The sequence below is a fragment of the Drosophila melanogaster genome, chromosome X (assembly GCF_000001215.4).
Source record: "Drosophila melanogaster chromosome X".
In the NCBI taxonomy this organism is placed as follows: domain Eukaryota; kingdom Metazoa; phylum Arthropoda; class Insecta; order Diptera; family Drosophilidae; genus Drosophila; species Drosophila melanogaster.
Genome location: NC_004354.4, coordinates 6,037,827 through 6,050,712, shown reverse-complemented (window position 1 = coordinate 6,050,712; position 12,886 = coordinate 6,037,827). Strand labels below are relative to the sequence as shown.

At 48.3% G+C, this 12,886-nt stretch overlaps 2 protein-coding genes across 4 annotated transcripts; both read right to left on the bottom strand.

Moving 5' to 3' along the window:
* Window positions 1–331: 331 nt before the first annotated feature.
* Window positions 332–10,708, bottom strand: CG5937 (uncharacterized protein). 2 transcript variants are annotated; one of them, NM_132061.3, is made up of 9 exons: window positions 10,615–10,708; window positions 9,927–10,188; window positions 8,994–9,127; window positions 7,819–8,459; window positions 7,441–7,761; window positions 6,099–7,377; window positions 5,661–6,028; window positions 5,162–5,597; window positions 332–5,094 (listed from the first exon to the last, which is right to left on the bottom strand). In NM_132061.3, exons 2-9 carry the CDS (start codon window positions 10,009–10,011, stop codon window positions 2,203–2,205), a joined length of 6,156 nt encoding a protein of 2,051 aa, NP_572289.2. In that variant the 5' UTR covers window positions 10,012–10,188; window positions 10,615–10,708; the 3' UTR covers window positions 332–2,202. The 2 variants fall into 2 exon arrangements, with proteins under 2 accessions (NP_572289.2, NP_001096888.2); NM_001103418.3 differs by lacking the exon at window positions 10,615–10,708 and adding an exon at window positions 10,321–10,396.
* A 428-nt stretch (window positions 10,709–11,136) lies between these two features.
* Window positions 11,137–12,821, bottom strand: MCTS1 (Malignant T cell amplified sequence 1). 2 transcript variants are annotated; one of them, NM_132060.4, is made up of 4 exons: window positions 12,734–12,821; window positions 12,520–12,672; window positions 12,148–12,450; window positions 11,137–11,837 (listed from the first exon to the last, which is right to left on the bottom strand). In NM_132060.4, the coding sequence occupies exons 1-4, from the start codon at window positions 12,742–12,744 to the stop codon at window positions 11,756–11,758; spliced, it is 549 nt and encodes a 182-aa protein (NP_572288.1). In that variant the 5' UTR covers window positions 12,745–12,821; the 3' UTR covers window positions 11,137–11,755. The 2 variants fall into 2 exon arrangements, with proteins under 2 accessions (NP_572288.1, NP_001245541.1); NM_001258612.2 differs by having other exon boundaries at window positions 11,584–11,837.
* Window positions 12,822–12,886: the final 65 nt, after the last annotated feature.

Sequence of the window (12,886 nt, the reverse complement as noted above, 5' to 3'; positions counted from 1 at the left end):
TTGCGCAGAAGCTACCAGATGTTCGAACCAGGTCTTCAAAGTTCACCACTTGACGAGCTTTTCTGCAACTTCAATTCAAAATAACATGTTTAGAAATTCGTGATAATTATATATAAAATATGGAAGATTTTAAGTTGCTTAAAACTGAAGAGGAACAATGGGCTGTGTCTTTGTTTAAGTGATCATTTTTTGTGATCACCACTTACCGCTGATCTGGCAACGTTGGATGTACTGTTATCTGCCAACGCTGCAGTGTGACCAACACAGTTTCGAAGTGATCCACTTGAAACTCCGCAATAAAACACACATCCCATTCACATTATTGTTTAGTAAAGTTGCGAAAGCGTTGTGGAGTCGTTTATTCTCATTCATGTTACAAATGCACTCTTGGAGAGTTTTAGTTTTTTTAGCCTAGCGCGATCGCGGTCTTTTCTTCATTTGTTCTACACTTTCTGCGGGCCTCTGCAACTGCACTCTTCGCACTTACACTTACAAGACAATAGAAAGATATAGATTTTGAGAGAGTCGAGATGGGCAAGTAAATAACACAAGTACATGGTTCTCTATATACTGTATACGACGAAGCGAAAATAAATGTATATTTGTATAGATTTATAATAATAGTATATGTATAGATTTGTAGCGCTGTTGCTAATAGTTTTCACATATAAAAATGTTTCCTTTGTTAGACATTTACAACATTTATATCCAAGTGGCAACTATAATACATATAAGTACATTTATGTATATCAATATATAACTCTTTAGATCTTTATATAGGCATATAACTGTACGTAGCTGTCTGTATATGTGTAGGTATCGGTATCATTATTAGCTGGGCGCGGGACCAAACGATGGTGGGACAGAGGCAGGGGAACCCGGAGTTCTAAATATGTATATATGTACTGCCCGATTCCCCGATCTGCTTCGATCCCTGATATTATGTGGCATGTGTGTGTGAGGGCGTGAAAATATAGGCTAGTAAGCTTTGATTTGATAGTGCAGCAAGGTGGCTAGAATTTGTTCGGTTACAATACTTCCGATATTTTCCATATTTTTCTCTTAGGTACGCACACTGGTACAAAAGTATGCAAGTATTTGTTTAAAGGCAGCGCGGGACTACTTGGACACACATATGATTTTTGTTTTAGTATAGGCTCTATGTGTACGCGTTTGTGATCTAATCGTTAATGGTGGTAATCGTGGATTAATGGGCGGCACTGATTTTGTGTTAGTTAACATTCGCTATAAGTTTACATAGGTTACACTCTTAATAAATATATTTATATATGTATATTTATATATATGTATATATATATATAATTTACTGATTTTAGGGCGGGACAGGTGCTCGCTGATACATCTTTACAATATTAGAAGTCGAAAAGTGCTGGGAAAGGGGGGGGGGCGTGGTTGCGGGCTAAACGGGAGAAGGAGGAATGGGGGCGGGGACGTGCAGGGGCTAAGTGTGAGAAAGTCTTGACTAAATGTAATGTACAGGACTACGTTGTCTACGCTTCATCGTCATCTTCATCCTCTAATCACAAGATGATATCCTACATATCTGATATCCTTGCAATGCATCGACATTGTTGTACTTTCGATAGATTTGCTTTTTTGTGCTGGCATGTTGAGCTTTTACTTTGAAATGGTTTGCCTGCTGTGCTGGGAGCTGCGGGCGAGAGGGACAAATGGAGAGTCTGCGAATAGTGTGACCAACGTTGCTAGTAAGGCATAGCAATTATTTTTAAAGAAGTTTGTTATATGGTATACAATGTGCGAAGAAAACAACGAAGAGTTAGAAGATAATACTGATACTGATAGCGCTGAGGTACAGATATTTTAGAGTTTACTGGAATATATCCATTTACACACCACAAATATATATGTAGGAATAGGTAACAAGAACAACACGGACAACACTTTCACATTTTAGGGCACAGCTAAGGACACAGCCATTGCCCATTGATATACTTGTGATATATAGTTGGCCGCACTGAAGCATCAACCCTCCACCGACGGAGAGAGACAGATATAGAGAGTGAGACAGAGAGAGCATGAGATGCAGACGTAGCTGTAAATTAGCCATTCGGGAGCGGGAGGAGGATTACGTTCGGAGGACTTCTGGAAGGAGGAGGAAGGATCCATTAGTAGGGGCAGGGGCTGCGCCTACAGATCAAAATAAAACTCAACAAGCATGGCCTAAAACTGATTGACCTTCAGCTCGTTGCCCTGCAGCTGGACTAGACGGAAGGCCTCGCGAATAGTCGGGGTCATTAGGAGCTTGAGGTTCTCCTCGGCTTCCCCGGGAAGCGATCGAAGAAGCTCCATGGAGGCCACCACTAGCTGGGCGAGCGCAGCCCTCTTGTAGTTGGAGTCTTTGAGAATGCTGCTGGCTCGCTGCTGCTCAATTTCCGGCGAAATTGACTCCGCCTCCGAGGACTTGGCCTGCCGATTGGTGTCGAACGGGTTGCTACGGCACTTGGGCTGAAACTCGCTGATCAACGTGGTCATTGTCACATTCTCCTCCTCCTGCAGCTGGACGCACTTGCTGGGCGAGGTGCTGCTGCCGGATCCGGAACCAGAGCCCGTGTCTGTCATCTCGGCATCTCCATTGCCGTTGAGGGAGATGCACATGGGCTTGGTCTGCGGATGGTGGAGCAGTTGTGGTGGCTTCTGGCGCAGCTTGCCCGAACCACTTTCGATCTCATGAAGGGCAGAGTTACTCAAGTACAGCTCACATACCAGATTCCAGGCATCCTGCAGGCAAAACAGATATCGCACAAAATTCTCCTTCTTCTTCACCGTGGTGGTGTTCAGGCGGGAGCAGGACTCCAGAATAAAGTTCAGATCCTCCGGTCCCAGATTGTACACTACAATGTCGTTGAGATGCGAGTCGACCAGCGCAATATAGTAGATCATCCACGAGGAGGTCATCTGCTTATACAGATTCGCGGCGTACTCGATGTTCGACACCTTCTGCATGAGGAACTTGAGGCCGGGTCGCGAATCGAACTCCAGGGCGGACATCAGGTACTGCTTGACACAGCGCAGCAGGATCTCCTTGGAGCGAAAGTCCAGGTCGTAGTCGTGACTGGGTGAAGCCGCCGAAGCAGCATAGTTGTCGAAGATGCAGGTGGACACCGCCTGGGGCACACACTTCAACCGCGACAGGAGCAACTTGGCCACCAGCTGAAGCAACATCTGGTTAGCCAGCAGCCCGACCACCAGGTTCTTGAACGGAATCCGGATCACAAAGTTATCCAGGTTCGAGTTGAAGCCATTGTTAAGCGGGTACAAGAGAAACGAGTAGCTCCGGTCGTCTGACAACTTGCACTGCGAGGCACTGGGCGTGGGAGCCTGATTCTGACCTGGTTCCCGCTGATTGTCGGACAGGAAGACCTGCTGCGCCAACGCATATATCCTGGCCAGCTCCTCCAGGCTGCTATCACGTCGAGCAGCCACCTTCACGTTAGCGCAGTCCCCGTAGAAACTATTCGACTTCTCGTGGAAAGCGAACGAGAGCTGACGCAGCGGAGCAATTGTCACGGTGCATGCGCGATGGATTGCAGAGCAGGCGATCATCCACTGGGATTCATTGAAGAGCATGCCGGTGGAGAGGATCACATGCTTTAAGCAGGAAACCGATATCCTAGCGATCGCCTCCTGCGACTGAGCAGCACACTCGATTAGGACCAGCAGCAATTGCTTCAAGGCCAGCGTGGCCGAACCCGAGATCTTGGTGGGCGATTCTATTAGGTTCGATCCGCCTCCTCCGACACCTCCTCCGTTTTTCTGCTGCTCCTCGCTAGCGGAGCTGGAGCTGCTGTCGTACTGCTGAGTGTAGCCACAACCGTGATCCTGCACAGAGGGCGATTGCTGCTGCTGCTGCTCTCTTTCTATTCTTTCCGTCACGAACTTCAGCTTGGAGTACAGAAGATTGTCTGCCGGATGAACTATCTGCGCCAATCGCGTCTTGGTACCCGCTCCTAGACGCCGTTGCTCCGGCACCGATTTCTCTATGAACTCTACTACCAGGTCAGTGGTCATGCAGCAGCAGTGTTTAAAGTTCTTCTCTACAAGCTGCCAGGAGGAGCCCGTTTTGTTGATGTACCTTAGCCAATCCTGAATCATTGGCACCAGCAGGTGGTTGATGCAGTAGAAACCGAAATCGATGCCCGGACTGGCCAGCAGGTTCTTGAATAGCTTGAAGATCGTTTGCAGGATTGGCGCCTGGTGGGAGTAGGGACAGACGATCAGCGAGTTTGTGAGCCCATCGAGCAGCAGAAACCAAACTTTGAGCACACCCGACGGCTTGTCCATCTCATCAATCTTGACAATGGTGTCCTTATCGATGTGCAGAGATCTGTAGGATATCATGTACTGCTCATTCCGCGTCTGTAGATAATCGTTCCCGAAGTATGTAAAGTTCTCCATCGAACTGGGAATATTCGCGTCGATGATGTGCGTGTAGGAGATGCCCTTGATCTTGTACGTCGAGTGGAAGTTGGGACACTTGGGCATACTGTGCATGAAACCAAGGATGCTGGAGCAACGCTCAAGGAAGCGAAGAGTCTCGTGGAGAAAGTCCGTGGGCCGGAAGGTGTTATCCTCCTCCTGCTGGCCACCATTCGATGCAGTTCCTCCCGCTGCACTTCCACTCCCACCGGAACAGGCATTGTTATTCCCTCCTCCGGAAATCTCCAGATAGGACAGCAAGCACAGGATGCAGTCCAATCCGGCGTTGGCAAACACCAGCGTGTTGTCCGAGTCGAGGAACACTCGGAAGATATCGATGATGTTGCTCATGTTCAGCATCCGGCTTCGAGCATTCCGAAGCGTACCGAACAGTGGTCGCCATCCGGATCGGATCTCTGTGCGGTGCGCCTCCACCACCTCGTATAGACAGGCCACAATCTGATCCTGCACATCCACATCCGTATCCATGCTCAGAAGATTCTCGAAGGGCTTCAGCAGTGCCTCGTTGAAGTGGAAGTACGGCAGCTCTGACTGCTCCACAAGAAGCGCAGTGATGATGTCGTGGATATACTCAATTGCCCGCTTCGAAATCATCCGATCCCGGTGGCAGGCAGCCTTGAATAAGATAAAAACATACAATATAAATTTAAATAGTAAACAATCCTAAACAGGGATTACTCACATCCATCAGATGCGGTCCTGTGATGGCCCAAACTTTGAGCACGTGCAGCAGCGGGCGGGAGCTGCGGAACACCTTCAGCGTGACATCTCCAATACGGTGAAGGAGCAGCGACATGGGCAACGAGTCTAGCTTCTTCCAGCCCTTGCTGGGCCACCAGATGCGACTGCCCTTGCGCGCCACCTGGCTCTTGTACAGCTGATCCCTGGAGGCGCGGCACAAATGTTTGAGGAACTGACACAGCGAGGGCAAACTAAGTCTTTCGGCGGCGTCTCCGAACAGATTTTCCGCCTGATGGGACAGGGCGCAGAGTACCTTGGAGGTGTCGCTCTGACTCAGCAGCACCGTCTCATTCGTTCCGGAGTAGACCTTTAAGATGGATGTGATGTTCGTGTTGGGACTCTGCATCGGTGCCTGCAGGAAGCTGTACACGTCCACACTGAAGAGGAAATTGAATCAGTATCTAATTGAAAAAGTGGGGAACATATGAACTAGCTCTTACCAGGTCTCATCATCATCGATGGGAATCGAGGACAGATTGAGCTTATCCTGGGCATTGCCGTTGCTTAGCTTTTCCCCCGTCTCCAAGTCGCGCCGACTGCTGCCCGGTGATGCGGAAATAGCCGGATTTTGCATGCTGAAGATTTCATGCTCCAACTGGCTGACATGACGGCAAACGGCGAAAATGCTTGGCCAACAATCTGCACTGTAGCTGCCCAAATTCAGACCACCGGTGAGCACCACGTCCATGGACATGGCCTGGCTGGCGGAGATTCGCGGTCCGGAGGTCTGGCAGACGTTTGAGGCCAGCAGGTTGAGTATCTTTCCAGCCAAATGCTGCAGATTCAAACTGTTGCTGAGCGTGGCGGCCTACAAATACAGGAAATAAGTATTCAATAAATATTATAAAAGCCGAATATGAGTTGAATATATTCCTTACCGAATGCAAACCATCCAAACACATAGCATACAGGGCCTCTCCATTTGATTTATTCGCCTTGGCCTTCACCCTAAGTGTTCGCTTAGATAGGGCCACGAGTTTGTTGGAGGCGGAGCTGGTCTGCAGATCGCCTAAGCCGGAGCTCAGCACGATGACCATCGAGTCCCAGCAGCAGGTGAGCAGACGGCGGCATAGCTTCTTGGCTGCCTCTCGGCGCTTATCGTGCAGCTGCTCCTCCTCCTTGTGCTTCACATTGGCCGTCTGCAGGCGCTGCCACTCCGACAGCATCTGGGTGGCACCCAGTCCACCGGCATCGCACAGCATGTCGACGAGGGCGCAGCGCGGTCCCATGCCTTCCAATTGCTGGCGTGGCATGGCCTCCAGTACATTGCAAACGGTCACCGATTGATAGAGCTCGCACAACCACGGCGAGGAGAGATAGACAAGAACACCCGTGTTCTGGACCGAAGTCACAAATTGCTGCTCCGACATGGGCACCAGGATATCCTTGTGGGACATGCCCTGGGCCACCTGCTCATAGAAGCCGGCCCGCATTAGCTGCAGGCTGAGCAGCAGCGAGGAGTAGATGGCCAGGTAGATCCCGTCCGCATTGATGGCGGTCAGGTTGTAGTCAAAGTCCGAGAAGTTCATGCTGTTCTCCTGGCAAACGGCGGATGCGAACTCCTGCATCGCCTCGTCCAGCTCCACGCAGCTGCGCAGTCGTAAAAGTTTCGGGACCAGATCCTGTCTCAAGGCCCGAGCGAAATCGCGAGCGTGCTGCCGATCATTATCGCTATCGGTTCGTATGGGCATCACGGGCGCCTCCAGATGCGAGTATGGCCAGCGGTTCTCCACACGAGACGTTTCATCGCTGGAGCTGCTTGGGTCGTCGTCCTCGGGTCCTTCTGTGTCCCCGGAACCATTGGAGGCAGCATCCTGCTCGTGCTGCGGCTCACCCTCGCTCTCCGATCCCGATGAAGTTTCGAAAACGGTCTGCCGGAACTCAACTATGGCATCTCGATACGGAGCTGGAAGGCGGGCCATACTCTGATAGGTGAGTGGACCGGAGTAGTCCGCATCCTTAAGCAGGTCGTGCCGCCCGTTGACCACCTGGACGATCTGGTCGCTGATCATGGACTCGGTGAGCTCTCCGCTGCAAAGAACTTGCAAGCTGTCCAACAGGGCCACCATGCACTCCACGCTGGCCTGCAGACTGGCCTCCGTGGCGGAACCCCCGCCGCTGGCACCATAGGCGCACTCTTCCATGGCGTCCACCAAACTGAAAATAGTTTTATATACATTATGTATTTCAATGCACAATGCACTCCATAATATAACTTACAGTCGGAATAACGCCATTTCATCGCTGCATCCTTGAGCGGTGTTCTTGTCGACATAAAGAATCACCGCCAGGTCGATCAGACGCTCCGGGCTCTTGAAGATCTCTCTAACGCATCGAAGTGGCTCTGTGCGATTTTGGGGAGCCGGCAGTAGAAGCATTCGATGGAAAAGGGCCTCCAGCATGGGCCGCAGTGATCCGTGGGCTCCGGCAATCCGGAGTAACTGTATGGCGGTCAAATAGACGCAGCGTGCTTGCGGACCATCCAAACCTGGGCCAGTGAAGAAGCCACGAGCCTCGTTCTCAATCATGTGTAGCGCATCCCTGAGATAATGTATATTTGGTGATTCGATATTTTTATTTTTATTTCCTTTTACTAACTTGTAAGTAAACTTCTTGTCCAGATTTATTCTTCCTGGGGATCCCAGTGCCGCCGCCAAAGTCGGGCAGAACTTCTGCCAGAGAAACGAGGTGAAGTGCGGATTGGCATGTACATTCCGGGGCAAAGCGGAACTCAGCGTGAGGATGCATTCGGTGAGGTACAGCGAGCTGTGGTTCTCGCACTTCTTGTTCGGCGAAGCATTCACGTTGGGCTCCACCAGCCGGCTGCAGAGCCACTGCATCACCGGGATGACCTCGTTGTAGACGGCGGAGGCCTGCGTCTGCGTCATCAGGCCGGCAGGCGCCGTTTTCTTGACCTCTTCGGCCTCCTCGATGAGAAAGGCGCAAAATGTACGCAGGCACTGGGAGGCGGCGGCCAATGAGGCAGCCTTGGTGGCCCGCGAGCCCATCTCCCAGCACTCGCCGCACCTGGACAGGATCTCAATGAGGAGGCGGCCGTTCAGGGTGCATGCGGGCGAGCAGGCCATCGCCAAGAAGAGTCGGAGCACGTTGACCACCGTGTCCTCGCTGCTTGTCGTAGGCAGGATGCCGTTGGTGGCTCTCAGGAGCTGTGATGGCAGCCACACAGAGTCGTCCTCCGGCTCGAGGCCGATGTAGAATCGTTCGTCCTTGATGACGCGCTATTGGGATGATAAAGAACGGAAAAACAGGATTAGCAAGGGGCAGTAGTAAATATAGATAGTATAAAAGGAGAACTGGAAAACCAAGGATAAATCGCAGGAATCTAGAACAAGTGAATGGCAATGGAAATTAAATAACCAGAGCAAATGGGCAAGCAAATCCGGAATTATTGATTACCATGTTGTTAACCAGTCATAAACAAAAGTCACATCCGACCCCGGAGGACACTCAGCAATTAGTCGATTCCGCCCGTTGCCCACCAATGCCCCAATGGCGCACATATGCCAAATGCTATACGCCCATATGCCACATGCCACATGCCATCTCCCATGTCCCAAATCCCATTGCCCGTGTCTTTTGTTCGGTGAGCAGTGTGTGCATATGGAATGATAAATCCGTTTTGTTCGCCGGAAGTTCCGGCCGGAAAATGTGTGTCAGTGGTTGTTATGGCCATTGTTAGCCCACAGTCCCATTACCATTTTCCCAGTTTACTGCCCCTTCCGATAATCGCCGTTTCCGGACGGTGCACTTACATGGAGGCCGTTGAGTCCCATCGTGATGAACTTGGGTCGCTTTGTGTCCAGCGCCATCTGCAGAGCGGTAAAGCAAACGGAGCGCAGCTCGTGCGACGGATCTCGGTGGATTCCATGCTGGCGGTACAGCTTATCTGCAGGGTTAACAAAATTGGGTCATTATTTAGGCGGTATTAGTGACAAGTATGTATGTATGTACATATGTATATGAAAAAATAATGTCTTTATCAACTGCAAATCGTAAATTGTAATATCTTCTGCTCTTAATAGCGCGAGCAAAAAGTTACATTCCTATTCGGTGGCAAATCGGCGCGATTAACGTTTATCGCCTTGGGCACACAAGTATGTGTATGTAGCTACTGCATGCAGTAAAATCTGTCCCGATAAGCGAACGGAAACGGTGCGGGGAGTTCCACGCTCCACCATCCGCAAATCGTTGCCTACTTTCCTGCATCGCTGACCGCGAAATCTCCCACACATCGTTACCTACTTTCCTGCAACACCACGCAGGAAAACACAATAAGAGGCTACAAAACCGAGCTTTCGAAGAAATCTAAATAATATTCTGTTATCCCCTTTATGTGAAAATATATACAATAATTTTATCACCATAATAAATTTACGATTTTCAATTTATAATGCACTTATTATTAATATAACAACTTATAGATGTAATGTAATGAAAATCCAAATCTTTGCCGAAACTTAAGTGCCGTGCTGAAGAGGTGAAGGGCATTGCACAAAGGAAGTGGCAACTAACGGTAAACAACAAACATTGGCGGGCAAGGGAAAGCGAGAAAGGAAGTTAGAAAATGGCAATAATCTCGTTCGTTCTCTCGCTCTCTGCCTCTCTCTTTCTTTCCCACTTTCACCGTGCTAACTGCAAACGGAGTTCACACATATTGCAAAAAGGAAAAGAGCAAGAAAACTCACCGTAAGCGATTTGCGCCGTTTGCCGCAGCGCATTGTGTTTAGTGCCCGTTGACTCCTTGATAATGAGCAAAAAGAGGTCCTCCATATTGCCCGTCTCTTTCTAAGCCTCTCTGTAGTTGTGTGCGTTTGTGTGGGCCAAATGTCGCTCTGGTGGTGTGCGTGCGTTTATGTCGCTGCTTCAGGCGATTCCGCTTGCTGTGGTTGTTGCTTCGCCCTTGCACGCCATCATTGGTAGTAACAACAACAACAACTCAATTAGCGCCTAAAAAATTGGTAGTAAAATCAATACAAACGAAGATAATAACAATAGAGCAACGGTGAAGAATGATTGTATACATATGTTATGTTGCCGCCATATGTATGCACACACATACACATACGCACTGGCACTTACACACATAACGGAAAGTTTCAATGTGGCGTTTTCGCGTCACGTCACTTTTGCACTTCTCAAAAACTTGTGCACACTCATTGCAATTGTGCACCTTCGAAAAGTTCAAACAGTGTGTATCCGTTTTCCTTGAAAAACTTTTCCTACTTTCACACATACACACACACGAACACATGTACAGGCGAACAATGCACCAGGCAATTGCAACGGTACTTCTTTTATAAATTAAATCCATATGTCAGGCGATATCCACTGCCCCACAAGCACTTTCCACAGCGATTACTCATCTGAAATTACCATTTCTTGCAATGGAAAAGGTCCATAGTCCTTGGTAACGGTATCCAGCCACCACTTGTGGTTTTTCCCTATGTTTTCCACCGTTATTCCGAACTTTACTTTCTGTTTTTTTTTTCGTTTTTCTTCTTGCCTTTCCGGGGAAATATGCACTGCACTTGCCGTTGGATGCGTCAAATGCTGTGTGACGCGAAAGGAAAGCACTTTCTCCATTTACGGCGGAGTGCGCCGTACCGTTATCATTGCGCATGCCTGCCAGTCAGCTGTTCGATTGTACCGTTTATCGGTCAGCTGAAAGTTTGGAAAAACCAGGGCGGCGGGCACAGTTTGAAAGAAGAGCATTACGCCCCATGAAAAACCTATGTAGTTTCTATACCTCAAGCCGCATACCCAATTGCATATAGAATGGGAAAACTTCACACTCCTATTTTACGTGCGGCAGTAAAAGACGCCACAAAGTATGCTATGTTATTCAAGAGTTTGCTATGGTTTTACAATAGATACCCATACAAAAATTACTTAGTTCCACGTATTGCGAAGCTTTATTTCAATAATTTTGAAGTAAAACTACTAAAAATTATAATATTACAAATAATAAATTGTGTACATTTAGTTATAAGCTCTTTTTTGTATACAATCTTTTCGTGTATTCACAAGTGCCCGGATATCAACTATAACCTTGAAATGTTTGTATGAGTTGTTCGCAGCCCTGGCAAACTTTAAGCTACAGGCCTTGTTTCGTTGCTCTTTAGACTAATCAATAAACAAAAGGAGTCACAGTTATTCAGTCACTCTTAAAATAAGAGCTAACAGAATGAAGACCGCCAAACAGAAGACTCAATGTTCAGTCATACCTGCCGAATCCGATTAAAATGCTCAAATTTAGATCCACTGGACACCTTTCACCTGGACCACTGGTCTCCACAGGTGGTTGGTTTTCTTTTTCAGTACTCTCTCTTTCAATCCCTCTCTGCTCGCTTGAAATGCCATTAATTATATTTCGCAATGTTTTAAATAGTTTAACTGACAGAGTAAAATTAGTAGAAAAAAATAATAATCAGGACTCAGTTGCGTATATCAAAAACCATTCTTTGCTCTCATGACATAGAAGACTAAAAAGTGCAAGTGCAGATTCCTATTTCGCCTACTTCACGGGCTTCGACTTCCACAGGCCGTCGTTGAGGAAGTGGTACGTCTCGATACCGATGCCTTTGTTCTTCGCCAGACTGTGGAAAAGTCAAGAGAAAAGAAAGATGTTCATGGTTTATTCAAATTTAAAAAATATGCACACGGCTCAGCAAATTGGTAACATTGTCCATTTATGATTATTCTTTCACAATTTGATTTTTCCAAGCTCAAGAATATTTCAAAGTTACAAAGCTTTACCATATTTAACCTAGCAACAAACTACTACGTTTGTATTATAAAACAATGTCAAAGACGAACATTTAAACACATTTAAGTAAACTAAATGCAAGCATATAAATTAATATTCTTAGATATTAACTACTAAAGAAGTGGTAGAAGCACACTTACATTTCCTGTGTGGATAACGTGAGGAGTCCAACGGCCAGGGCGTGCTCCTTGCCCTCAGCCATGATGGCCACCACGGTGTCCTTGTCGGCCGGCGTCATACAGGCGCCTGGCGATGTGAGGCCGGGACACATGACGTTCGCTCCGCTCAGGACGAAGCGGATGGCGCCTTTGTCCACTTGCTGCATGGTCACGAAGTAGGGGAACTTGTGCAGGAGGCGCAGGGTAGGCATCCAGGGGCCATCGCGGTGGCGAAAGAACACCTGGTCGCCGGCTCCGTTTAGCAGCAGTTCGATGTGGTCATGGCTGGTGGAGGAGTAGGGATCGGGAATATGAATGGAGTTATGTGCTGTGGCAAGAACTGAGCCATCCTACCACTTGGCGATGCGGTACGAGTCCTTCTTGGGCAGGATCAGGTCGATGTGACTCTCCAACTTGGGATAGGCCTCCAGCAACTTGGCACGTATGCCCTTCTGCACAGACGACTTCAGCTGCTGAATGCTGGAAATGCTGTCCTTCTCTTCGAATCTGCACAGATCGAATTGCTATGGTTAGTCTGATGTCCCCATCTAACTCATGCCATACGTACTTTTTGAACATTTTGCACGATTTCCTTGCGTTCTTTTTTCGTGGTCGACGGTGCTAATCCGTCTTCAATGTATGATAGAAGGTATCGGTTAGAGGTGGAGAAACATCGATGCCAACTCGATGTCATCGATGTTTTCGAAAAATCACAAGCATC

Coding starts and splice junctions, on each gene's coding strand:
- CG5937 (NM_132061.3), bottom strand. CDS start 10,011: ATGGAGGACCTCTTTTTGCTCATTATCAAGGAGTCAACGGGCACTAAA. Junction 9,128..9,926: donor AACGGCGCAAATCGCTTACG/GTGAGTTTTCTT, acceptor TTAACCCTGCAG/ATAAGCTGTACCGCCAGCAT. Junction 7,378..7,440: donor GAAATGGCGTTATTCCGACT/GTAAGTTATATT, acceptor AACTATTTTCAG/TTTGGTGGACGCCATGGAAG.
- MCTS1 (NM_132060.4), bottom strand. Junction 12,451..12,519: donor TCGTACCGCATCGCCAAGTG/GTAGGATGGCTC, acceptor CTCCTCCACCAG/CCATGACCACATCGAACTGC. Junction 11,838..12,147: donor ACGTTATCCACACAGGAAAT/GTAAGTGTGCTT, acceptor ACTTTTCCACAG/TCTGGCGAAGAACAAAGGCA.